General features: G+C 39.2%; 1 protein-coding gene across 6 annotated transcripts in view; it reads left to right on the top strand.

Moving 5' to 3' along the window:
* WDFY3 (WD repeat and FYVE domain containing 3) overlaps nt 1–25717 on the top strand; it is a 210556-nt gene that overhangs the window by 36570 nt on the left and 148269 nt on the right. For 4 of the 6 annotated variants that reach the window (XM_058667080.1, XM_058667077.1, XM_058667079.1 and 1 more), the window contains exons 3-5: nt 12382–12505; nt 19137–19190; nt 23110–23219. In XM_058667080.1, the coding sequence (XP_058523063.1) occupies nt 12382–12505; nt 19137–19190; nt 23110–23219 (288 nt within the window). The remainder of the gene's footprint in view (nt 1–12381; nt 12506–19136; nt 19191–23109; nt 23220–25717) is intronic. The other 2 variants (XM_058667081.1, XM_058667078.1) reach the window with 1 other exon arrangement.

Below are 25717 nucleotides of genomic sequence, written 5' to 3'. Positions count from 1 at the left end.
GTGTGTGTGTCAGAGGAATCCTCAGATGTCTCGTAAAGATTGCCCCGGGATATTTAAGAGTGAGATTTTGAAATATGGACGAGCAGTTGCATGGGCGAGGGTGATAGGCCTCTGCCTAACCTTGGATCTTTTGCATGTGATGCTGTCCCAGGAGGAGGTATTCCTCAGTCTGACTGGGACAGCTGAGCCTGACTCGGAGTGCTTTCCTAAAGTGAGTTGAGGATTCAGGCTGATGTTTCAGGTGCACACATCGCTGTCTTTGCTTTGGCTGCTATCTTTGTTTTTCTCTCTAGGGGACTTGATCTCCACTGTTTACTGTGCTGGGAAGGGGCAGCCACCTTCAGTTTTTGAGTTGTAAAATAAGAATGTCTGCTTTATGAGGTTGCCATGATGATTAAATAACGTGTTATGCTTAAAACACCTAAAGAATGTTTTGTCCTCAGAAATTTGTATTTGTTGTGAATATTCTGACTGCACTAATAACCAAATCTTTAGAAGACAAAGCAAAGGATATAGATTGTTAATGCTGAAATAATTGTTCAGTTTGTGTATTACTCATATACCAAACTAACAGCTAATGTTGGCAGCTGAGTGAAAGACATAGATCCTACATGTTTCTGTTGTTTGTTGCTGTATTTGTTCTGTTTTGTACATTCACTTATCAAATACACACCATGCCATACACTGGGCAGTGCATTGGAGTTTCTGAGGTAAGATACAGTCTCATTTTATAGTGCTAAGACGTAATGAGTGAGGTAAGCACATACATGTGTTGGATAAGATTTAAGCACATAAACATTGTATGCAGTGATGTTGGCACAGGCACGAGAATATATAGTGGCATTAATAAAAGTAGTTCTGAAGGTCCGTGGGGATCAGGGAAGGAAAATCTTCCTCAACAGTGTGCTACATTGTTGATCCCGTACAGAATAAGCGGTACCAAGCTTAGCAATAAATTGAGCTTTGTTAACAAAGATGCTGACGCAGAATTTAAACATGAGCCAAGGTCAAAGGCAGCACACAGTTTGATATGTGCCAGCATTTATGTGCAGTCCATCAAGGTGGGGTAAAAACTGTCAGTACTGCGTGATGCAGATCATGACTGTCCTGGTGCTCTTTGCTGGAGGGGCACAGAGCCAGGGACATTGTTGAAGCTGCAGGTGAGGGGCAGAGGAGCCAAAGCAAGGCCATCCCAGTGTTTCCAATTTGGGAGCTGAGTGATGGTTTCCCTCCTTAGCTGTGAACGAAATGGGTATTGAATCGATTTATGACCTCCCTTAGTGATGGTATTCAACAGGCAGTTAGCAGTTCAGCTGAACGAGTTTAGTTGATGACGTGTCCCCATTGACAGAAATGTGGTCGTTGAACACCTGGAAGGGAACAAGCACTCACTTCCACAGTTGAGTGAGAAAAGCAGCAGGCTAATGCAGTCTTGGAGTTTATAAGGTCCAACAACGTGGTGCCGATGTGGTCCTGTAGAGGACCCCCTGGCTGCATCACCATGTGGCAGAGAAGGGACAAGCCTGCAAGGTAACCTAGCTTTGTAACAATCCGCTCTCATCATTGCTATAGCAGGTACAGACACCGCTTGCAATGCCAGCAGCCTCTAGGGGGCGCCGGGTCGCGTTCCAGCTGCTCCACTTCAGATCCAGCTCTGTTAATGGCATGGGAAAGCAGTGCAAGACGGCCAAAATGTTTGGGCCACTGCAAACCACTCTGGAGACCCAGATGAGGCTGGTCTGTCTTACATTGCTTCCCAGATGGGAATTATCAGGAGTTCTTTCTAATTTTTGAAGTTGCTTTAACCCTCTCTTCTCTTTTCAAATTGCTACTCTATTATCTCTTCCCTTCGCAAGTCTCAGCATATAACGTTCAAGTCCTTCTTTCACAAATTTAGAATGGTATGTTCTTTAGAGACTTTAATGTTTCTATCCTTTCCTGCTCTATCCTACAACTCATGAACAATATGTGAACTAATTCTACTCCTACACTTCTGCCTTGCTAGACCAGCAAAACCTCAAGCCAACAAATCAGACACCTCCCTCTTCTACTTACAGGCCTGTCTGAACAAGATTCAGTACAAATTTATCAACCACAACTTTCACTGGACCCTCAATGCTAATTCATTCTTTTATTGCCCCTTTCTTTCTTTCTTTTCTTTTTTTTTTGTTTTGTTTTATTTCATTTCATTTTATGAGACAGTTTCATAGGCTCTGGGATTCCCCCAAACCCTCCCCATGCCCTCCCTCCATGGTGGGTTCCTCCACCTTGTTGCAGTATTAAGTTCAAATCCAGTCATCGCAAACATGTACCGTGCATAGAATCTAGCATCTTATTGTACAGATAAACAGTTTCTTGGGGATGCCATCTCTGGTCTGAAAGCAGAGCTGTCAGAATATCATCATCCCCTCTATTGAAAAGCCACAGCATAACGTCCACAACAATTTACAACACTATGGAGTTAATTAGCATGGTATTGAGTGACCAATATGTTAGAAAATGTATTGCCCCTTTCCAATTCTTTCTCTCTTAATCTCTTTACTAATATTCCAATTCATCACAATTCCCTCAAGTCGTCTGCTCCATTTACTTGCTCCATTTCATCACTTAATCTTCATTCAATTAATGTGAGTTCTGGAATAAAAATCTTACAAAAAATCATTTTTTAACATTTTAGGTAGATACATGAGATGCTTTAGTGATATTATCTACTTACAATGTTTGCTTAGTTTCATTAACTTTTTTTTTTAAGATTTGTTTATTTTTATTACAAAGTCAGATATACAGAGGAGGAGAGACAGAGAGGAAGATCTTCCATCCGATGATTCACTCCCCAAGTGAGCCGCAACGGCCGGTGCTGAGTTTATCCGAAGCCGGGAACCTGGAACCTCTTTCGGGTCTTCCATACAGGTGCAGGGTCCCAAGGATTTGGGCCATCCTCAGCTGCTTTCCCAGGCCAAAAGCAGGGAGCTGGATGGGAAGTGGAGCTGCCGGGATTAGAACCGGCGCTCATATAGGATCCCGGCACGCTCAAGGTGAGGATTTTAGCCGCTAGGCCATGCCACTGGGCCCAGTTTCATTAACTGTTAAGAAAATCCTTCAGATCGGAAATTCTTAATTGGCTGATAGAAGCACATACATGTACAGTGCCTTAAGCAGCTTATACAATGAGTGATTTCCATATTGTAATGGTCCCGGTAATTAAAAACATGAAGTTATTACTATTTCATTGTGAGCAATTTTAAAAATACAAAGATTATATTCATGTAAGTATCATTATGAGATTGTTCTTAGATATCATTTTCATTAATAAAAAATACCATTGGTAGATGGGTAGTCAAGTATCATTGTAACACCAACCATTTCTCTGCATAACTGCTAAAAAGGAAGTGCAGTATTGATTCTCAAGGCTGACTTACGCTGAATGTGAATAAACTGTAAGCTATTTCTTAGACAGGAGCTCTCACCCACAGAGCAGTTTTTTAAGTAGCTTCCTAGTGTGGCTTCAGGGTGTTTTTCTGCCCACAGGCAGGAAGCTGATGTGTGCTGAGTGCTTTGGTCAGATTTGCTGCTTGCTTCCTAAAATTCCTACCACGTCCCTCCTGGGTCTCCTGAGGAACCCGTGGACAGTTACCCTCCCTCCATGGATTCTCTCAAACTCAGAGATTATGGAGGCTGCTCAGGATAGCTGGCATAGCCACATAATAAAATATTTTTTTATTTTTATTGGAAAGGTAGATCAATAGAGAGGAGGAGAAACAGAGAGGAGGATGTTTTGTCCAATGGTTCACTCCCCAAGCGGCCACTCCGAAGCCAAGAGCCAGGAGCCTCTTCTAGGTCTCCTACATGGGTGCAGGGTTCCAAGGCTTTGGGTTGCCCTTGACTGCCCCCTCAGGCCACAAGTGGGGAGCTGGATGGGAAGCGAGGCTGCTGGAACATGAACTGGCCCTCATATGGGATCCCAGCATGCTCAAGGCGAGGATTCCAGCCACTAGGTTATCGTGCCGGGCCCTGGTTACTTTTTACCTAACATTCTTGAAGTCATTGACTTTTAGTCGAGAAATGAAAATGCACAGAGAAACGACTTGACTGAACTAGCATGAGTTGCATTTTAGGGATTGAAAAATTCATTAACAGTTACTGTTGAGTAACTTGATCGATGTTCTACTTTCTTGTCTATCTGTAATCTATACCAACTAGATCTTTAAGATATATATATATATATATATATATATATATATATATATACCATGAAAGTTGAATATAATGTCTTTTTTTAATCCCTTCCCAATTATCTTTATTATTTAAATTATTAAATTTAGAGGAGGAAGCACACATTTAGAACCAAACAAAAGAGAGCCAAACTCAGGTAATGAAGTTTGTTGCAGCTTTATTACTTTATTTATATAATTCAAGTAAAATTGATACTGGATAGTGTGGCTTGTGCTGTTCAATGCAAAATTTGCTGAATTAATGGCTGAAAGAGTCATATTTACTTTCTGGTTATTGGTAAAAAGGTCAGTTGCAGGTGACATCCAGTGCAAATGAGAAGGTGTGTTCTGTTGCTTCAGACACAGCTCGGGAAGGGAGGGAGGGACTGCACTAAGCTGTCTGTTTCTGCCCCCATTAGTGGACCTTGTTGGAAATAAAGAGTAGAGGTATTTTCCTAATCATGTACATTGAAGAGATTCTTAGACTTAAGGTGCACGATTATGTGATTTTGATCTTCTTTGTTAACTTTGCTTTTTGTAGCCAGTTAAGGACTTCTGATGATTTGTACTTTGTAACTTAATTTTTTATACCATATATTTAGGAAACAAAAGATTCAATTTGTAAAATTCCAGCATCAGGGCCAGCATTGTGGTGTAGTTTGTTAACCTGCTGTCTGTGATGCCAGCCTCTCATATGGTTACTTTTACGTCCCAGCTCCGCTTCTCTGATCCAGCTTCCTGTCAATGAGCTTGAGAAACACCAGAATATGACCCGAAAGGCTAGGTCCCTGCACTCATGTGGGAAATTTCAGTGAAGCTCCTGGCTCCTTACTTCAGCCTGGCCCAGCTCAGGCTGTTGTGGCTGTTTGGGGAATGAATCCTTGTCTCTCTATTTCTTCCTCTCTCTCTGTAATTCTGCCTACCTTTCAAATAAATGTATCTCTAAAAAATTCCAGCCTCTTTTATAGTCTTTTTGTTAAAGACTTATTTTGTTTGTTTGAAATTCAGAGCTACAGAGAAAGAGACAAAAAGAGAAAAATCTTGCATCTTGTTGCTTCACTCTGCAAATGACCAAAATGGCATGGCTGAGCCAGGCCAAAACCAGGAGCTTGGAACTCCATCCAGTTGTCGCACGAGCCCAGCTATTTGGACCATTTGCAGCTACTTTTCCCAAGCATATTGGCAGGAAGTTGGATAGGAAGCGAGGAGCTGGCTCTCATCAGTACCCATATGAGATGCTGGTGTGACAGGCAAAGGTTTAACCCGGTGTATCACAACACTGTCCTCCTTTTATTTGTCTTATGTTAACAATTTTTATTAAATAAGATAATTTAACAAATATGTATTGAGCCTCTATGTTTTTAGTGAACACCATTCATTTGAGCTGTTGAACATAATAATATTCAGGAAGTTTTCTGAAATTTTTTTAGGTTGATACTAAAGATCACTTAAAAAAAAAAAGCCAGATCATGCTGTTTTCCTGTAAGATGAACACTGCAAAGTTACAGTGATAGGAGTCATGCTGAGTATAATTGAGAAAACAATGACTAATGACTAAGAACTCAGGTTGGAATCACAGAATTAATTTTAAGTCCTTATTTTACCATCTGCTGATTTAAATGAGCTCCAGTCCCCTGTAATTCCTTTATTGATAAAAACAGAATAAGAAAGGCACTTATTTTTCTAGGATTTTATAAACTTTAGATGACATATCAAGCATTTTAAGAATGCTAGGTACAGCTGTCTCTTGTCTTTTTCAATGTTAGTATTTAGCATTTTATAGCATTGAAGCGTGATTTTGCTGAACCTGGCTGTTTTTCGGGTAGTCCAACTCTATAACTTTAACAGGACAAATGTCAACAGTTCAGGTGAATATTTTTGGGAGGGGTGTGCAGAGAAATCCTCAACACCCCAGAGAGGAGTATCTGATCTTTGTGTCCCACCCAGTGAGTCACAAGTGCATCCCGGCTGGCCACTTCATGTCTGCTTCCAAGCCTTCCCATCTGTTCTCTGTCTGTCTACAGCTGAATAGCAATCTATAGCCATTTTAAGGTATATAGACCATGGTTGAATGTAAACCAAAGTTGAAATGTCTATGGGGAAGTCACAGGTTGTGGTCGAGAACATGCATTTTCCTAGTAACATATTGGTTAATCAATACCATGTCAATTAATGCCATAATGCTGTAAATGGTTGTAAATATTGGGTTGAGTTTTTTACTTGATTGGGATGATACTCTGCTGGTTCTGCCTTTGGACCAGAGATGGTCTCACCAGGAAGCCGTTGAATTTGCCAGGACAATTAGATGCTGGACTTTACGATTGGTCAAAACCTCCAATGAAAGAATCTCAACTGAGTTTGAACTATGGAAATACAGCGGGGTGGAGCAATCCACTGTGGGAGGGGGAGGGTTTGGGGAGGGGCGGGGGGAATTCCAGTGCAAAAAAAAAAAATGTGTGTCACATAATGCAATGAAATTAATAAAAAAAAAAAAAAAAAAAAAAAAAAAGAATGCTAGGTACATAGTCAATATTCTGTTGTAATTTCTGCTGTTTCTACTGAACTTGCTAGAAGATGTTTTTGGCCTTGAGTGTATTTTTCATCTTGAGTTATAAAAATCATAAATCTGTTGGAGAATCATCCCTTTTGATTTGAATGCTTTACCACTTCTGTTGCTCAGCTCTGTCCCTTAGTTGATGAAGAGACTAAGAACCAAAAAAATTTCTCAGTAGGCTCTGAGAATGGCGCATTGCTTTCCAAGCCTCTTGGCTCCATCTCCTGTGCACTTATGTACATGATAAAATCACTGCATATTTTTAAGAAATAACCACCGTTTGGGGGCAATGTTAAACATATACCTCATAGTTTTAAATATTAAGGTTAATTACAAAATAGTCACTTTTTCCTTGCTTCTTTATATATTCAATATTTACAAAAATATCAGACTATTGTCACTTCAGTGACTTTTTGGGCTAATCCTTTCCGCCTGCGGCCCTGCATCCCAAATAGGTGCCGGTTCATGTCCTGGCTGCTCCACTTAGGATCCAACTCCCTGCCTTATCCTGGGAGGGCAACAGGAGATGATGGCTCAGGTTCCTGGCCTCCACACCCACATGGGAGATCTGGAGGAAGCTCCTGGCTTTGGATTGGCTCAGCTCCAGCCATTGCTGCCATTTGAGGAGTGAGCCAGTGGATGGAGGATCTCTCTCTCACTCACTCACCCTCTCACCCTCTCTCCCTCTCTCTTTCTTGGTTAAATCTGCCTTTCGATAGAGCTAAATAATTTTTTAAACAAAAGCTCATATGTGGTCGAAAGATGACAATAATTTTTTTAAAATCAGACTCATATTTTGGTTTCTGTTCTCTCCACCCATATATTGTATTATTTTTCCTCTTTCATAAAATATTCTAGCATTGCTAGCTTTTTTTTCAGTGTTTTTAATTTTTAAGGAATTTATTTATTTGGAAAGCAGGGAGATAGAGAATGCAAGTGATCTTGCATTCTCTGGTGCATTTTCCCAATTGCCCACAGTCTACAAGGGAGCGGGAACTGAGAGCTGGGAACTCAATCCAGGTTCCCTCCGAAGATTACAGGAGAGGAATGGTTACGTGAACCATCAGCTGCTGCCTCCCAGGGAATGCGGTAGCAGAAAGGAAGCTGGACTCCAGAGTTGAGCCTGGGGCAGGGAAAGCTGCCTCCTGGGAAGCTGGCAGCTTCTGTGGATGCTGCTTTATGTCCTGGCTGCTCCACTTCTGATCTGGCTGTGTGCTAATGGTCTGGGAAAAGCAGCACAAGATGGCCTAAGCCCTTGGTTCCTTGTCATTCAAGTTGGAGACCCCGATGAAACTCCTGGCTTTTGTCCATTGAGGCCTTTTAGAAACTGAACCAGCAGATGCAGGTTTCTGCGTGTGTCTTCTTCTCTCTAACTTTCAGACAAATAAAGAAACGTTTAAAAACAAAGCAAAACATAAACAAGAGATGAACCAGCATCCCAGCCCAGGTAACTCAGCACTTCATGTGCTGTGGATGTGCAAGTCACATTTTTTTTAAGTTTTATTTATTTGAAAGTTACAGAGCCACCTTCTTTCTGCTGGTTCACTCCTCAGCTGGCTGCAACAGCCAGGGTGAGCTATGCCAAAGCCAGGAGCCAGGAGCTTCAACCAGTTCTACCACAGAGCTACCAGGGCCTCAAGCAGTTGGACCAATCAGTGCTGCTTTTCCCAGGCCATTAGCAGGGAATGGTGTTGGAAGTGGAGCAGCTGGAACTGAACCTGCGCTCCTGCTGGGATACCAGCATTGCAAGATTGCAGTTGGCAGCTTAACCCAACTATGCCACAATGCAGGCTACTCCAAGTGTCATCTTAACCACTAAGCAGTACTAGCCTACCAACTTTGCAAAAAAAAAAAATGTATATATATTTATTTGAAAGACCAGTCATAGGGAAAGGGAAAGACACAGAAAGACATATCTTCCATCTCCTGGTTCACTCTTCAGAGTCCCCAAATTCCCACAAGGGTCAGGACCAGGCCGTGCTGAAGCCAGGAGCTCCATCTGGGTCCTCTGTGGATGGCAGAGGCCCAAGCCCTTGGGCCAGCTTTCCTAGTCATCTTTGGCTGCTTTACCAGGTGCCTTAGCAAGGAGCTTTCACCAGCCACTTTTTAATTCCTCAGACAGTGCAATGCCATTCCTAGTTAGAAATCTTTGCATAACTCAGTTCTCACTGCATGGAACCAACTTCCCTTATTTTTTGGAATTGTCACTTTTTCTCTTCATTCAGTATTCACCCATTGGCATTAATATCCTTGGAGGGATTTTCTGACAGCCTTCTTTCCAAACCCCAGACCTTCTGTTTTCATTACTTATTTTACTTCCTCTATTACACATCAGCATAACTTTAGTTTTTAAGTGCATTCATCCAACATTTGTCTTCCAGAGTGAAATGAATGCTCTGTGAGTACAATTGTATTTGTTTTATTTGGAACATTGCCTCATATTTAATAAGAGATCAGGAAATATTTGTAGGTATTTGTGAGTGAATGGATGAATGGATTAATCAGTAGTATTGGTTCACAAGATTAACATTTATGTTAAAGCAATGTGTGTTCATTCCGAACTAGCAAATGGGCATACTTCTTGTTCTATAGTATTGACTTTTATTTGGCCAATTCAAGAAAATCCTAACTATCTTTTGAAAAGATATTTCTTTGCAAAAGTAAGGCAGTAAGTATCATGATTTAAGTGAAAAGAAAGTTGCGTTTGCTGGCTTCATCCTGGTCCAGCTCTGACCCCTGTGGGCATTTTCTGCAGAGTATTATTTACCCAGCATTGCAGAGTACTTGAGTAACTATATCCTTCTACCATTCAAGAAATAAGCCATTTATTTTTATAAAATTATCTTAATAACTCTGAGGAATGAAATGCATCTTAAGAACTGACAAGCCCGCGAGCACCCCTGCCTTGTGTTCCTGGCTCCAGCTCCAGCCTGGCTCGGTTCCAGCGAACGCAGGCATCTGGGGAATGAACTAGCTGGTGAGAACACAAGTACACTTTCTCTCTCTTCGTTTCTCTGAATCTCAAATTCAAACATACAAAAGACAGAAAGGAAAAGAAAAAAAGTTCTCAGGAAAATATTCATCAATATATACTAATAAGAATATTTATAAATACTTTCCTAAAAATATGCATGTTTTTCTCTAAGTAGAGGTAAAATAGCATTATTAGTCTCCCCAGTGATTATCTTCCTGCATTTTTTCTTACAGAATGCAGGTTGTAGGGGTTGCCATTGAGGTGCAGAATGTTAAGCCACTGCTTGAGATGTTGGCAGCCCATACTGAAGCGCTTATTGAAGTCCAGCTGGTCTGCTTCTGACGTGCACACTGCAAATGCAGCTCCAGATGACCCAAGTACTTGGGCCCTGCCACCCAGGTGATGGACTAAAGGATGGAGTTCTGGCCCTGGTTTCCCTGGACCCAGAACTGGCTTTTGTGATCATCTGAGGTGGCAAGCAATGGATTGAGAATCTCTCATGGGCACCCTCATTCTGCCTTTCAGATAAATAAATATTTAAGAATGGGTAATTTGGGTCTTACACGTTAACTGTCAGGATACAACATCAAAATTTCTACAGAAAAATATTCATTTTAGTTGTTCATGAATAATACAGTTTATTTATTCTTCAGGATCATTAAAAATTACCTCCTTGGCAAGTTACTTAACATACTAGATATTGATTTATTGTTTAGTATTTTCAATTTGATTTGAGAAGGTTATTATTAAGAATGTAAGAGACCTGTTTTCTCTTAGAAATATGTTATTTGCTAAATCCTCTTAATGAAATTTTTGAAAGAGCTTTTATGTTATAGAATGAAGACACCTTATTTTTATATATATATGATAACTTATTGCAAGGATATTGAGAATGGAGTGACTAATTAGGTTTTCTGTCTTCTGTAAATTGGAGCCAAATATTGTGAGCAAAATATGGGAATTGTATTTATGGAAAATAAACAAGTATAGAAAATGTATCTATTTATTTGAAAGACAAAGTGACAAAAAGAGACAGAGAGAGACCTTCCATTCACTAGTTCTTTCCCCAAATGGCCGCAACCATTGAACTTGGCCAGCTTGAAGCCCGGAACCTGGAACTTTACCTGGTTCTTCCTTCTTGGATGGCACAGGCCCAGCCACGTGGGCCATGTTCTACTGACTTTCTATGCATGTTAGCAGGCAGCTGTAGAGCACACTTGAACCCACACAGAGATGGGTGGCTCAACTCACCATGCCAGTCCCTAGAGAGCTTTGTGATTTTATAGTTTTAATCCTCTGTGCAGTTCATCTCCTTAGCTTTGCATTTTTATCTGTTCGTTTTGTTTTAGCCAGTGTCCTCATGCTCTCCTTCAATGCTCCCTGAATATTCTCTGGAATTTAGCTGTGAGTGGTAAATGAATGAACAACCAAGTAAGGGCGCATCCCTACAAAAGCCAAAAGACAGTGCTTCGATGAGTAGGTCCTGCCTCTCCCTAAGTAGCCACATTTGAACAGGGAGTGAGAGTGTAAGCAACTGTGTAATAAAAAAGGTATTTGCTCTACACGACAGTGAATATCCTTTCATTAAAGAATATTTTACAAATGCTCTTTCAACATATATCTAGTTCACGTAGTATCTAAAATACCTTCTCTGTGAAGTCTACCCGTGTTTCATTTTTTCTTTTCTTTGCTGAGGACGTCCTGGTGTCTCTAAAACCTGTTTATTCTAAATGTCAACTGTGTTAAATATTTGTGAAGCAAGTTTATGTCATGAACTTCCTCATTCACTTCCTTTATTCTAGTCTTTTTAAAAGTGTTCTTATTTTGGAAATTGTCACAGTTCGAATTTAGAAATTCTGAGATAATAAAAATGAGTGTAGTGGATTCTGTGTTCTGCCCTGGAACCGAGTGATGTGTCTCTACCTTGCACCACCCAGTGTGTCTGTACACCAAAAAAAAAAAAAAAAAAAGTTACCTTTTTTTTCTGAATTTGCAGTTTAGGATTTCTCAGAGAAATGTCATATTTTCCAAAGCTGTTAGTAAGATTGATCAAACGTTTAGCTTTAAGATTTCATTAATTTAATTATTTGACAAATTACTATGTACAAGGAAAGGTAGGTGGACATCACTCATTGAAAAAGCAGCTGGAAATAACTTATTGAAGAACTGAATTCTCAATATATTGTCCTCCAAAGAATGTCTGCCATTTGTAAAAAAAATTTTAAATAATTTTTTTGAAAGAGTTAGAGAGAGAGAGAGAGAGAGAGAGCAAGAGAGAACGTACACCCACCTAGTGTTTTTCTCCACAAGTGGCTGGAATGGCTAGGGCTGAGCCAGTTCAAATCCCAATTCGTCCCAGTCTCCCATGCAAATGGAAGTGGCCCAAGCAGTCGGGCCATCTTCCATTGCTTTTCCTCAGCCATTCATTACCAGGGAGCCAGACTGGAAACGGAACATCTGAGGCAGACATTGGTGCTCTTCTGGGATGCTGGTGTTGCCAGCAGAGGCTTTACCTGCTTTGCCATAATGCCAGCCCTACTTGTATTTTTTGGACTTGATTTTTAAGTTGCTCCATACTTTGAAATCTATAGATTTTTTTTTAAGTTGCAATGTTTCATTGGAAATCTTTGTCTCATCTACAGGTTTTTGGAAATGCCCCACCAAATACAATGACAGAAAAATTTTCTGATCTTCTGCAGTTCACAACACAAGTCTCTCGACTAATGGTGACAGAGATTCGAAGGAGAGCATCCAACAAATCCACAGGTATTTCTACAGAAGCCAATGGGAATGAGCAGACAGTTCAAAACAAGTAAGAAGCACAAGCAAGTGCTTAAGCACATGGATTTGCTCCTGCTCCACCTTTCTGGTCCTACAGTTGTTTTCGGCAGCTTCCTCTTGGAGTAGCTATACTGCGGCTGCTGTGCCTGGGCCACCTTTTCTGAGAAAGACATTCTTTAGCACGATGTGGGAGGCAAACCTGTTTTCTTGCCATAAGTAGTTTTTTTTAGAATACTTTCTTTTAATCTTTAAATTTTCTTTCTCCCTGTATTTCAGCAAAACTGAGTTGTTTATAGCCCAAACACGGCAGTCCTTCTGATTCTTTATAATCTTTCATCCAGGAAGAACAATCTTCATCTGAATGTCTAAATTTCTGCTAAGATGAAGCCATGCTTCTTTGATGGCGAGTTTCTTGATTACTTTAGTAAAATAAACATCCTCCTCTACTCCAAACTCCTGTTTTCTTTGTCAGCTTCCCGGGCGATCGTGAGTGTGTGTCTTTATTATCCTCTCAGACTGGAGGGGTCTTCAGTGTCGTCTGTAGTGGTTTTTATCTGTGCTGGCTACATGGCTGATATTTTTATGTCTCCATTCATATCCACCTAGGATGGATCCTCTTTCTAAAACATGTGTGACTTCTAAAGTTTATTTTTAATTCTTAAATTAACTTTCTCATTTGGTAAAGTATCTTTTTTTAGCCTTTTCCTGAAAAAGATTTCAGAAGAGTTACCATTTTTAATTTTTTTTTTTATGTACCACATGTGAAAATTTCTTCTTGGCTCTAGCCAAGAAAAAAATTTTCCTTCTTCCCTGAGGCAAGTGATAACCATTGGTTTGACCTATCAGGTGATCAGAGTTTAGAATGAACACCATCATTTCTGATAGCATGCTATATTGTGGAAAGGGGAATGTGCACGACCCGGAGTCAGCTGGAGAAAGAGAATGCAGGTTCAGCACTCTGATTTTCTGCAGACAAGTGTGCTGAGGAGACCTGCAGAACCAGCCAACACCCAGGGACAGCAGAGCCTCCCCTCTTCATCCCAGCCCTTTGATGAAGTTGGCTCCATGGGAAAACTCTCAGCTACTGTTGAGCCTTGTATGGAGGACTTGGAGGAGCTGTTTGATAACCCTGATCCTCCCTGCAGCTTAGGAAGCTCTCCTTCCTGGGCAGTCAAGCCACCAGGCTCAGGTTGGGTTGAGTTGGACATTGGGCTCCTGAGTGGGGACACGGTCAGTGTGGGTGTCTGGGCTGGGCCGGTCCCTTCTGCCAAAGCCCACGATGAGGATGAAAGGCCATTTTGGAGACTTTTATAGCTTGCAACACATCAGTCCTTCTTTGAGTGAGTAGTGGCTTCGAGGTCGGAAATAACTTTATTTCATGATTTTAAAAATTGTTTCTCCATCATATTCTAGATTGTTACGGTGCTGTGAGCCATCTAAAGTTATTTAGATGCTTGATTCTTTCTCTGTGAGCTATGTTTTTCTCTAGAAGCTTTCGAGGTCGAATGTTTGTCCCTTTTATTCTAAAATTGTATGCAGCTGTGTCATGTGACAGACCGGTTTATATATACACATTATGCTAGGTACTCACTGGAGCCTTTTGGTTTGGGAATGTGTCTTGAATATTGGACAACTTTCATGAACTATTTGATGATACCCTCCGTCTGTTTACTCTTTCTCATTAGATTTTGCCTCTTTTTAGAGTGTCCTTTCATTTTCCTAAACTCTTCTTTTTCCTTTGTTTTTTAGCTGCTGGCTGAAAGATTCTACAGTTTTATCATCCACCCCGTCTATGAAGTTTTATTCATTCGTGATGTTGTAGTTTTCACGTCTAAGTGTTTTCTCTGTGTCTCTCAGAGAGGGAGTTTATGTTTCTTTAAGGAAACATTTGCTTATGTCTCCAAGGTGTTTCAGATTTCCATCTCTAAATAATGTGCATCTTTCATGTTTAATAAATGACATTTTTATTATTTTGTGCTTATCTCTTTTATGTTAGAAAATGTCCTCATATGTTTCATCCATTGGCCATCTGCCCTAATATAAGAATGGCACATTAAAAAGCTAATGGATAGCTTTTTCTTAATTGTGAGCAGAGTTTGCAACTATGGGCACTTATTTGTAGTGTTTTTCCCTGAGCGAGGCAGATTCCCACAGAATTGTCCAGTCTCTGCTTGAAATATATGTTTCTGATTCTGAGAATTTTGGAAATCAAGGACAAAAATGTTTTGGGACCCCTAACATTCAGTGTTTAAACTTCTGCTTTATTTCTTTGTGCCTACTCCTTGCCAGGTATCCTCCACTGCACAGCCGCAGTGCGGGGTTCCTGTAATAGCGGGATCTGAATGCTCTTACACCGACTTGCCAGCAGTCAGTCCTCCCCAGTGTAGTCAGTCCCACATTTACCTCTGCTTCCAAAGATATCCATGCTGACAATTCCTGAGCCTCTTGGGAATTTATGGTAATCTGGTTGTTTTTCTACACTCCTTGTACTTGTTTTAAATTTACCATGAATCTCACTTCTGCATTCATATCCAAAGTTTCATTGCTGTGCTTTTTGTTTCTTTGCTCTTACAAATTTATACCTTTGCCAAAAAAATCTGTTCACATCGATCTTAGTGAATATATGAATAGTAGCTGTGTGCTTGGCCTGCTGTAGCAACCCCCCTCCCCAGATGGGTAGAAATTCATTTTCTCTGTTTTGGAGGCTGAATTCTAAGACAAGGGTGCCAGCAAGACTGAATTTCTTGTGAGGGCGCTGTCCTTGACTTGTAGGTTGCTGCCTTCTTGTTCTGTGCTTGCGTGGAAGAAAGAGGAACAGCAAGCTCTGCTGTCTTTTCTTAAAAGACATAAATCCCTTTGTCACCCTCTAGGCCTCATCTAAAAAAATTGCCTTCCAAAGAGTCCATCTTCAAAAACCACCATGATTTGAATTAGGGTTTCAAAGTGGTCCATAACAGTTGTGTTTCAGGAGAGAGTGGAGATACTATACAGTCTTTGGAGCAATAGATAAGAAAATATTTTGAGGCCAACAGTTAAACCCCTGCTTCAAAAATAATATTGTACATATTAGTTTTTGGTTGTTACAGCAAAATACCTGTCAGAAGCCACTTAAGGAAGGAAGGAGGTCAATTTTGGCTGACAGTTTTGGAGATTAAGAGTCCAAGATCAAGTCGTCCCATTGGTTGAGCATCTGGTTTGGTAACTTACTAAAAATCCTGAGGTGACACAGACGGTCATGTTCAGATAAGAAATGTGTGTCTTATGTCACCACTGTCAATTGATTGTAAAGGGGTGCACTCAGCTGGGGCTCCACTCAACCTAATTCAATGTCATGACTTCCTAAAGTACTCACCTCTCAACCACTTAGTTCTCTACCTTCCAAGTACTTTGAGCATCTGACTTTGGGAAATTCAAACTTTAACATGTAGACCTGAGGGACACACAAATAAAATCCAAATCATAGAATCAAATATTACATGAATTGATCATTTAAAATGGATGCTTTTCACAAAAGAATCTTGACAATTTGAACTGTAATACTGCAACTAGGTGGAGGAATCCACCAAGGGGGGAGATTACGGGGAGGGGATGGGGGAATCCCAGAGCTTATGAATCTGTGTCACATGATGCAACGTAATTAATAATTTAAAAAATGGATGCTTTTCATCATATTTGCAGTCTTTCAAATAAATCTAATGAAAAGTCATTAAATGAGTTATCTGTCCCTGTGTTCTCCCCTTTTCACCTAAGCTATGGTGATATAGAGGGTGCGGTTTGCCCCCCAAATGGCCACAACAGCAGAGGCCTGGCAGGCCAAATCCAGGACCTTCCTCAGGGTCTCCTATGTGTGTGCCAGTAACCTGGACCCTTGGACCATCTTCTGCTTTTGCAGATTGGATCTGGAGCCACTGGGACTTGAACTGGAACACATATGGTGTCCCAGTCAGAGGCTGAACCCTATAGCCACCACTCTGGCCACTGTAGTTATATTTTAAAATACTTAATCTGCACATTGTAAAAAGGTCTTTTACTACAATAGGAATTTGTTTTCATGACTCCCTTTATGAGTTTACACCCATATGGCAATTTTTTAAAAGGTAGACTAAACTTTTATATATGGTATCTCATCGTTAATTAAAGTACTAAAGTGTTTTTTAACTCTGCATGTTGAAATAATCCAAGCTCATGGGAGGTTGTAAGGATGTTACAGTAGTCTTGTATGCTTCTCATACATCTTCCCCCATTGATGACATCTTGTTACCACAGGATTGCTAAGCTGTACTTTTATGTATAGTGCAATTCTGTATACTTTTTAAACTTCTGCAATCTGCTAGGATCATATGAGAGTCAGTTCCGGTTTTGTGTTATTTCCTCATGAGAATCTTCCCTGTTCACCCTATCTCGGTAGATCCCCTACCCTCTATTCTCACTGCAGCTTACCTGGATATGGCCTTTGTAGCTTTCTCCTCATCCGAAAGGATCTAGTTTATTTATTGTCTACTATCTTAGCCCTTCAGTCACTAGGACCTAGGAAAATTGCTTGTCACATATTTAGTGCATAGTGAATTTTTACTAATTTTTGCCCCTCACATCCCCATCTCCTTTGCTTCTTCCTTTTTTCTTTCTTTCTTTCTTTTTTTTTTTTTTTTAAGAATTGAAGTAATGTTGAAAAGCCCTTACTGATATTTAAGACAGGAGTATAATTCTACAGTATCTCCTCAATCAGCATTAAAGACCTCTGGCTGTGAGAATTCTGGTTTTCTTTCATTTTAAGTCTTGAACATTGAAAGATTCTTTCTTGTGTGATAGTTAATGTTTTTCCTGATACAGCTCCGTAGGCACAGGGATTCCGTTCCTCTACCTTTCCTTCCTCATTCTTCCTCCCCACTGCTTCCCCCCATGTTATTAGAATGGTATAGTCCTTCAGCAACAGTCACAAATCCAACATTCTGCTAGTAAAATGTATCCTATGCACACTTAAATATATCTATATCTACCTACATACTTATTGAGCTTGTATTTTGCAGGAAGGTTGTCTTATATCAGAGACAACATAAGATGTTTCTCCTTTTGGAACTGGCTGGTTTCACTGAGCATAATGGTCTCTAGTTGATACCATTTTGTTGCAGATGGTAGCATTTCATTCTTCTTAATGACTGAGTAGTACTCCTTGGGGCAGATGTACTCCACTTTGTTTATGCATTCGTTCTTCTTTTCAGTGGGCATCCAGGTTGTTTCTATGTCTTTACTGTTAGAGATGGTGCTGCTATAAATACAGGGTTGCAGGTTATTTTCTTACATGCAGATTTCATTTCCTTTGGATATATTCCCACAAGTGAGATAGCAGGGTCACACAATAGATCAGGTTTCAGTTGTCTTAGAACTCTCCATATTGACTTCCATAGTTCCTACACTAGGCTGCATCGCCAGGAGGATAATTCTGGAATATCTCTTAAGTCAGTGTTAAAGACTTCTGGCTACAAGAATTCTGTTTTTCTCTCATTTTTAGTCTTGAAAATTGAAAGATTCTTTTGTTCCATGTTACTGTCAAAATGTTTGTGACAGAATCTTTTTGATCTAGATGCAGCCTGCTTCATCTTTTTTGTGCTTCAATCTAATTTTCATATTTGTTTTCTTGTGGTTAAAAATGAATTAGCGGGAGGCGGCCCACCCTTTCAGGAAATGTTGAGTGTGTGGTACCACATTGTTAACTATCTATACCGTCTCTGGAGCTTTTCCATCTTCACCACCAAAACTTCATAATCACGTGTTGAAGAGCAGCCCTCCTTTTCCCCATCTCCCCAGCCATGGGTTACTAGTCAGCATTCTGCTTTCTGCCTCTGTAAGTTTGTCTACTTTATGTCCCCATTTAAGCATTTATTTTATAGGAAATTGTCATTGGAAGAATTTTTGTGTCATTTACATTCAGCTTTGAGAACTGGCTATATTTATTGTGCACTAGGATAAGAGGATTTTTCCAACAACTCCGTTTCCTGCAAGACTCTTATTTTTTGTTATGTAAACACCATTAACACCTGAAGTCTTTTTTTTTAATCAGATTATTCTTAAGATATTACAGGATGAATGATGCTTATTCTCTTGTTAAGATCTAAGGGAAGTTAGTAACAATAGAAAATGTTTACAATCTCATGATGCAGAATGGATATATGAAGTGCTTTTTTTATACACTAGGACAACTTCAAAGTTATCTTTTTGTGTCTCTTGGTTGTTGCTTCCATGTGGATTTTCTTAAATGTGTGGAGTGACACAGATAGTTTCAGAAACCAAAAATGATTTTGTGGCCCTATTTTGTCTAGAACACATATTAAGATGTTTTCCATCTTCTTGAGTTGTCTGTTGAGTTATTTCAGGCTAATTCTGCTTCATTTTAAAGAGATATGATCAATTTTCATCAGTGAAGCAGGTTATTTCCACCTGTGTAAAAATTGGGTCTTCAGTTTACTACTAATGAGTTCGCCCCCTTTCTCGTGCCACCATTAGTGTAGTGGGGCCGTCCCAGTTGGTGCCTGGTGCTGACCACAATGCCTTGGTGGCAGCTTTAATGGAATGTAATGAATCCCCAGTTCGACAACCCAGCCTTTTTTTTTTCAAACAGAAAAACAGTGTGCTCCGCTGTCCTCCAAGGATTTCAAAGCCACAACACCTTCAGGTAATCCCAAGGTGTGGTTATGTATTATAAATAAGAAGCATGAGAGCTCTCAGTTCTGATAATGTTTTTCTGACTAACTTGTGGATTCCTTTTTTTTTTTTTTTTTTTTTGGATGGAGCAGAAGTGTTTAAGGCTTTTTTCCTCATTGCTAATAATGAGGATGAATGCTAATAATAGTAATAATAATGATGATGATGTTTTTCACACCACCACCTTGAAGCATACATTTGAGGCTGACATTTGCTTTAAATAGTTGCCACCATAGAACAGTTACCTATTGAATTTTTTAACAACTCTTGTGTTCTGATTGCTTTGAATGCTAATTGAATTTACTTATATTTTCTCAGTGTATGCTGGGAAATTGCATTTGCTTTAAGTTTGTCTACATTCTTATTTAATCTAATTACAAGCTCTACTGACCCTACTTATGTACTTTTCATTCTAACTGTATGTATTGAAAGTGTGAAAGCTGAAGCTTGAATCAAATTATTGACAACTGTGAAGAGAAATTGACATAAACACATTTATTTCGTTGACTCCTACCCTTAGCCTGACTCATCACTGAAGTTTGTATTTGTTAAATGTTGAGGAGATGTGCTGCAGTATTTTTTGTGACTATGAGTTCGTCTCCCCCAGCTTCCCTGCTGCCCCGCCGTTCTGGGTTTAAGCTGTGTGGCTGACTTTCTAGTATATGTAATGTTAGTATTTGTTATACATATAAATGCTAAATGTTGACACAATGAACTGCTGACCTTATTTAAAATAGAAAGGGGAGATCTTTTTGAGATACTCTGAATCATAACGTTTAACTGGTAGATGCAAATGATTTCCTTGTATACATTTGTTTTGTCAATACAGTTGAAGATCTCCCCATGTCCTTCAACAACAACCTTTCCACTCCTCATTATCTGTATGGCATCAAAATATCACCCCAGATAGTATAATTTTATATCATTGCTGATGTAACTTAGCTTGGCTTCACCTTCTCTTCAAAAAGGGTAATCGTTATTATTAAGTTGGTAAAGATGCTGAATGGGAACTTACTGATGTAGGTTGTACTCTTGTATTCTTTTGGTAGTTGTAAATTTATTTTCACATGCACTGTCTTATTTAGTCAGGACAGTAACCCATGGAACATGTTTGACAACAAATGGATTATTGGCTTCTTAACTGATTATTTGTCAGTGAAGATGTCTTAAATAAAGATATCCTTTAATGCTCCTGTCCAGCCTACACATGAAAGCCCACACTCTTGAAATGTATATACCTGCCTCCATTATACAGTCTCCATGAACTTTTTGCAGACCACTTAACAATGTCTTTCTGATATGAGCATTGTTAAATTCAATCACGGAAGAATGAATTTTGAGTTTTTGCCAAATTGTTGAGTTCTTTGCAGTTTGCAAGAAATTTTTGCTGATCAACTTTTACTGGTAATCTCAAACCATTGTTCTTGGAGTAGGTTTATCTATGATGTTCTTTTATATTTTTCTCCCTTCTCTTGTGAGATCCTCACAGGTTCATCAGCTTCAGGTCAGTTTCAGAACTTTCAGAATCCCCTAATTAACTGTAAAAATTCCAACTTCTTGATGCCCATAAGAGGTTAAACTGGATGTGTCTTTTTTTATTATCATTGCCTTTATCTCGGTAGGTTGACCTGTTGCATCACTGGTTACTGTCTAAATGATCATGACAGCCAAGACTGGGACAAGCTGGAACAGGACCTAGGAACTCTAGCGTGGTTTCCCACGTGGATGGCAGTTGCTTAACTACTTGCGCTATCTTCTGCCACCTCCCCACGTGCATCAGTTAACATGGGACTGGAATTGAAATAGAACAGGACGGTTTCAAACTAGCATTCCTATATGATTTGCCAGTGATGCACGTGTAGCTTAAAGTGCTATGCCACTCTGCAGATATCTCTTGAGTGCCAGTTTATTGCCCAGTAAGGTGCTAGATTCCTAGGGATCAGCAGTGAACAAAGATTTCAGAAAGTCTGTCCTCAAGCTTTGTATTTTCTAGAGAAGAATGGGAGACTTTAAATTATTTTAAAAAATGGTGATTTCAACAGTTAAGACGTATTATTAGAATTAAACTTTGCTTCTGTTGGCTTCCATCTTTCCTGACCATTTTTTTTAATCACTATCTTTGCTTCTTCCAGGCTAGACAGACTGGATTGGAATATGAGTTCACTGACTAGCTATGTAACTGTTGGCAATAGCTTGTCCTCTCCTTTTCTCAATTTATACTAGAATAGGAAGTATATGAATAGAAAGTAACTCATAATGTTCTTTTAGGATTAAATGAGTAAACTCGCAAGCACTTAAGTACTTTACGTGTAGTTAAGACTCAATAAAGATAGCTATTTTAAAGTTTGTCCTTTTAAAGTGTTCTTCCAAATGGAAATGTTTAAAAATGAAATGTGCCCAGCACAGAATCATACATAAGTGTTATGCTCAGTTATCTGATAAGACATACTTCTAACATAATCTAAATTCTATTTAGTCCACTGTCTGCCTTTTTATGAAATGTAGTAAGTGTATATTAATGTCTTACCTCATGTGTTCATGGTGAATCGATTTGACTTATTTTCTGCCAACTTAATTCCTCCCATAAATCACTGTACAAATTGACAGAGTAAGCTGCAGGTTTATGGATTTCTCCATTTTTCTTTGTTTCTAAAACTGTAACCAACGAACTTTGTTGGCAGAGATTCTTCCAGCTCTTTAGCTCTATAAAGGACTCACGCATACTTCAGTTTCTCTGTGCCTACTGGTACCGTTCAAGTTATCCCTATGTATATTACCAAGTAAGCATCTCACTTTTATTTCCCTTCCACCTGTTCATTTGGCGGTTTAATTCACCAGACACATTACTACCAAATCAATAGGCTTAGAATAATCCTTTAATCATCTATTGCATTCTAAAAACTACTTTTGCTCACACTTGCCCAAAGAGTCAAATATTACCCATCTTTGTAATTAGACAACTGTATTTTATTACTATTTCCATTATTATTATTACTGATATTGTATACCTCTACTTTGCAATATCAGTGGTTTGAAGTATCAAACCATTGTTATAGTGCTTTTTGCCTTGATGTATATATGATGGACTCATAACTGTGGAAACATTTTGAATTTACCACTGTATCCCAGTCTGTATGTGTCTTTTCTCTTATCCACTTCCTGGACAAACATATACTTGTTTTCCCTGCATATTCAGCTCATATTTTACTGCTTCCATGATGGTTTTGGATTGTTTCATGATAAATGGATAGATTAACATTTACATGTCGACCTTTATTAATGATATAAGGGCTTATGTGTACTAATAAACTATTGCCATTTAAAATGTTTTTCCACTCAGTACATAATAATGTTGGTATGAATTGTGTCACTCTAGTTTTCCATTGCTATAACAAAATACCTGCCACTGAGAAATGTATAAAGAAAAAAGCTTTGTTTAGCTTATGGTTTTAGAAGTTCAAGGGCATACAGCTGGCCTTTTGCTGTGCTCTAGAAAAGGGACTGATGGCAGATGGCATCACAGTGGTGGAAATGCATGCCAGAGGATGAGATCATTTGGTGATTCAGTAAGCCCAAGTGTGGGAAAGGGCCCTTCCTACCCTTTAGTAATAGCCAACTCACATGAGAACCAATATATGAACTACATTGGTTCCTCCCAAAGTCATTGGTTCCAATGGCCTTATTACCTGACACTAAGCCCCTAACTCACAATTTTGCAAACCTGAGAAACAGCCTTCTAACGCGTGAGCCCTTTGAGGGCAAACCACATTCAAACCAAAGCATAAGATCTATATTTGCCAAATTGTCACTTCACTTGTATGTTTTAAGGGCAACCATCTTGCTAGGTGATTTTTCTCTTCCCCCTAATTGCTTTCCTTCTGGTTTTACAGAGGCTGCAAGTCGGGCCATAGTCCAGTTCCTGGAGATCAATCAGAGCGAAGAAGCCAGTAGAGGCTGGATGCTCTTGACAACAATTAATTTGTTAGCATCCTCTGGTCAGGTGAGTTCTTAGTGACCGTGTTTGATTATTCAACCTCTTTTGCCACGCTGTTGGACTTTAGTTACTTAATGTATTATCCTATCCACATAAGACATTTTAGTAATGACCTGTGTCCTAACACTTCTTAAACACTGTTTCATGCTTCTTGCAACATCTCTGAGGAGCTTGAAATCTTACACACTTTATTCATGAAGAAATGCATGGCTTAAAGCACTGTTTTCCATCATTATCATGCCATAACAAAGATTGAATGTGAGAACAGAGGTACAGTATACTGAGCAAACAGATTAGTCATGGCTGGTGCCAAGTAGCCCAGGAACTGTGCGTCTGACAGGCCCAGCTCAGTCTTTCTGTAACCCATGGCATGGAAACTCTGGCTTAGAAAAAAATTGCAGTTTGTCTAAGGCCACCCAACTAATAAGGAACAAATGACATGTGAACTATTTTAAGTTTTTCTACTTCCAAAAAACAAATAAACATTGACTTTTCAAGATAGTGTATGTTCTCTTCTTGCTTGAATCATTGTGAAGATTTCTTTTTCTTTCCTCCTATCTGTTGTGATGCATTTTGCATGTACCCATTAATCAGCCATTTGAAAACCTGAATATTTGTGGGTTGAAGGAGGTTTTTGAGCTCTCTGAGATTCAGTGTGGAATGTTTTCCAAAGCCCATACCAGTCTTAGGAGTGTCTGTTTTGGGGACTGCAATAGACTTGCATATACCTCACATCATTTAGTAATGACAGAGGTGACTGTGGCTGATCAGGCCATAAAAAATGCATATTTCTTAGTAACCATATGCAGAAACTGGCCATTAACCCAAAGTGATTAGCACTTGGATTGCTTTTGGGCAGGGAATAGCCTTTTTTGCTTTTTTTTGTTGTTGTTGTTGGCTAGTTTGCTGTGATTTTTTTTTTTTTTAACTCAAGCAATCAGAGTAACCAACTTGTCTTGATTTTCTTGGAACTTTCTAAGATTTAACATCGATTTTATATCCCAAGAATCTCCTAATTCTAAAGTAAATGGGGGTGATTGTTTAACCTGAATGACTTTGAAATAATCTTGAAGTATACCATGATTTTCACTTGTCTGTGACTATCCTACGTGATTGGAATTCCAGTTCTGTTGGCTATTTTTGATAGCAATAAATGCTTGTACGTTACTGTACCAAAATTCCTGTTAGAGTAGTGCGTCTTTGTATGCTATTTTAATACTTGAATGTTTACTGTTAATAATTAACATGTATATATTTAGTCTAATGTTAATAACTTGTCATTGTTGTAGTTTTGTCTTGCTCATGTACTTTATACATACTTTATCTTTTCTTCATTATTGATAGCAATCTATGTCCTGTCATTATGGCTAAGGATTAGTATAGATTTCCTAAATGTTTATAAACTTACACAGCATAAATAGAAAGACAGACCTAAAAGAATCACGAAAAAGCTAATAACTTAAAAAATTACAGATGTTGCCAAATACCTGTTCTGATACCAAGTTATACTTCATCAGTGATAAGATGAAGATGAAAAATTCTACCACTTAGTGGGAAGAGAAAGTTGGTAATAACCAACTGCGATGAAGATAGATTTAGTTTAAAAAGTAAATTCAGTATTATGTTTTGAACTGCCTTTTTATTTGGGTATATTTTCTGCTGGCCATAGCCAGATACAGTACTAACTAAAACAGTCTGGACTCAATATTTAGGATACAGACAAGATGCAAAGAAAGGTACCTTTATAAAATACAATGGTGGGTAATATGTAGTGCCATGAGAATTGTTGAGAATTTAGCATTTTGAAAGTGAGGGTCGGAAGGAAGACTTAGGGAAGTTTGAGATGCTGCACTTGTATACTAAGTCTTAGATGTTTGGCAACATGGAATATCAAGAAACCATAAACCATAGTTTGATGGAGCAGAGGGTTTAGATGCACAGGTGGGGGTTGTTCTGCTCATGGGCTATATAAGGTCCTTGAAATCATTTGGTCTGTCCCTGCTAAGCAATGGCAGGTGGGACTTGAAGCAATAAATCTGTGGCAGGCCTAAGTTCTTAAATTGTTCATTTTGTATGGCCCATGAATGATGTTACTAGGAGGGTTTGAGGCAAGAAATATCAGACATAGAGAAAACAGCCTGTTTTTTTAAATATTATTTAAAAAAATTTTTTGAAAGGCAGAGTTACAGAGAGGGAGCAAGAGACACAGAGATCTTTCTTTCACTCCCCCAAATACCTACAATAGCTGGTACCCACAGAGGATGCTGGTGCTGAAAGCTATAGCTTTGCACACTGTGCCACAGCACTGACCCCAAGCTCCCAGATCTTGCAAGGAATTGTTTGTGATGTTTTCTCTCTCTCCTGCTGCTGTGTTAGTTCAAGCCTCATCTCTCCTATTTTTTTATTTGTTTTATTTTCATATTCACCATTGCCTTGTGACTGTCTATATTTAACTTATGATACCACCAGCCAATTTTCTGAAATCTAATTCTGTCACTTTGTTT

Source organism: Ochotona princeps, chromosome 7, assembly GCF_030435755.1.
Source record: "Ochotona princeps isolate mOchPri1 chromosome 7, mOchPri1.hap1, whole genome shotgun sequence".
Lineage (NCBI taxonomy): Eukaryota > Metazoa > Chordata > Mammalia > Lagomorpha > Ochotonidae > Ochotona > Ochotona princeps.
The sequence above is the reverse complement of the archived record's forward strand: the minus strand, read 5'-3'. Positions and strand labels throughout refer to the sequence as shown.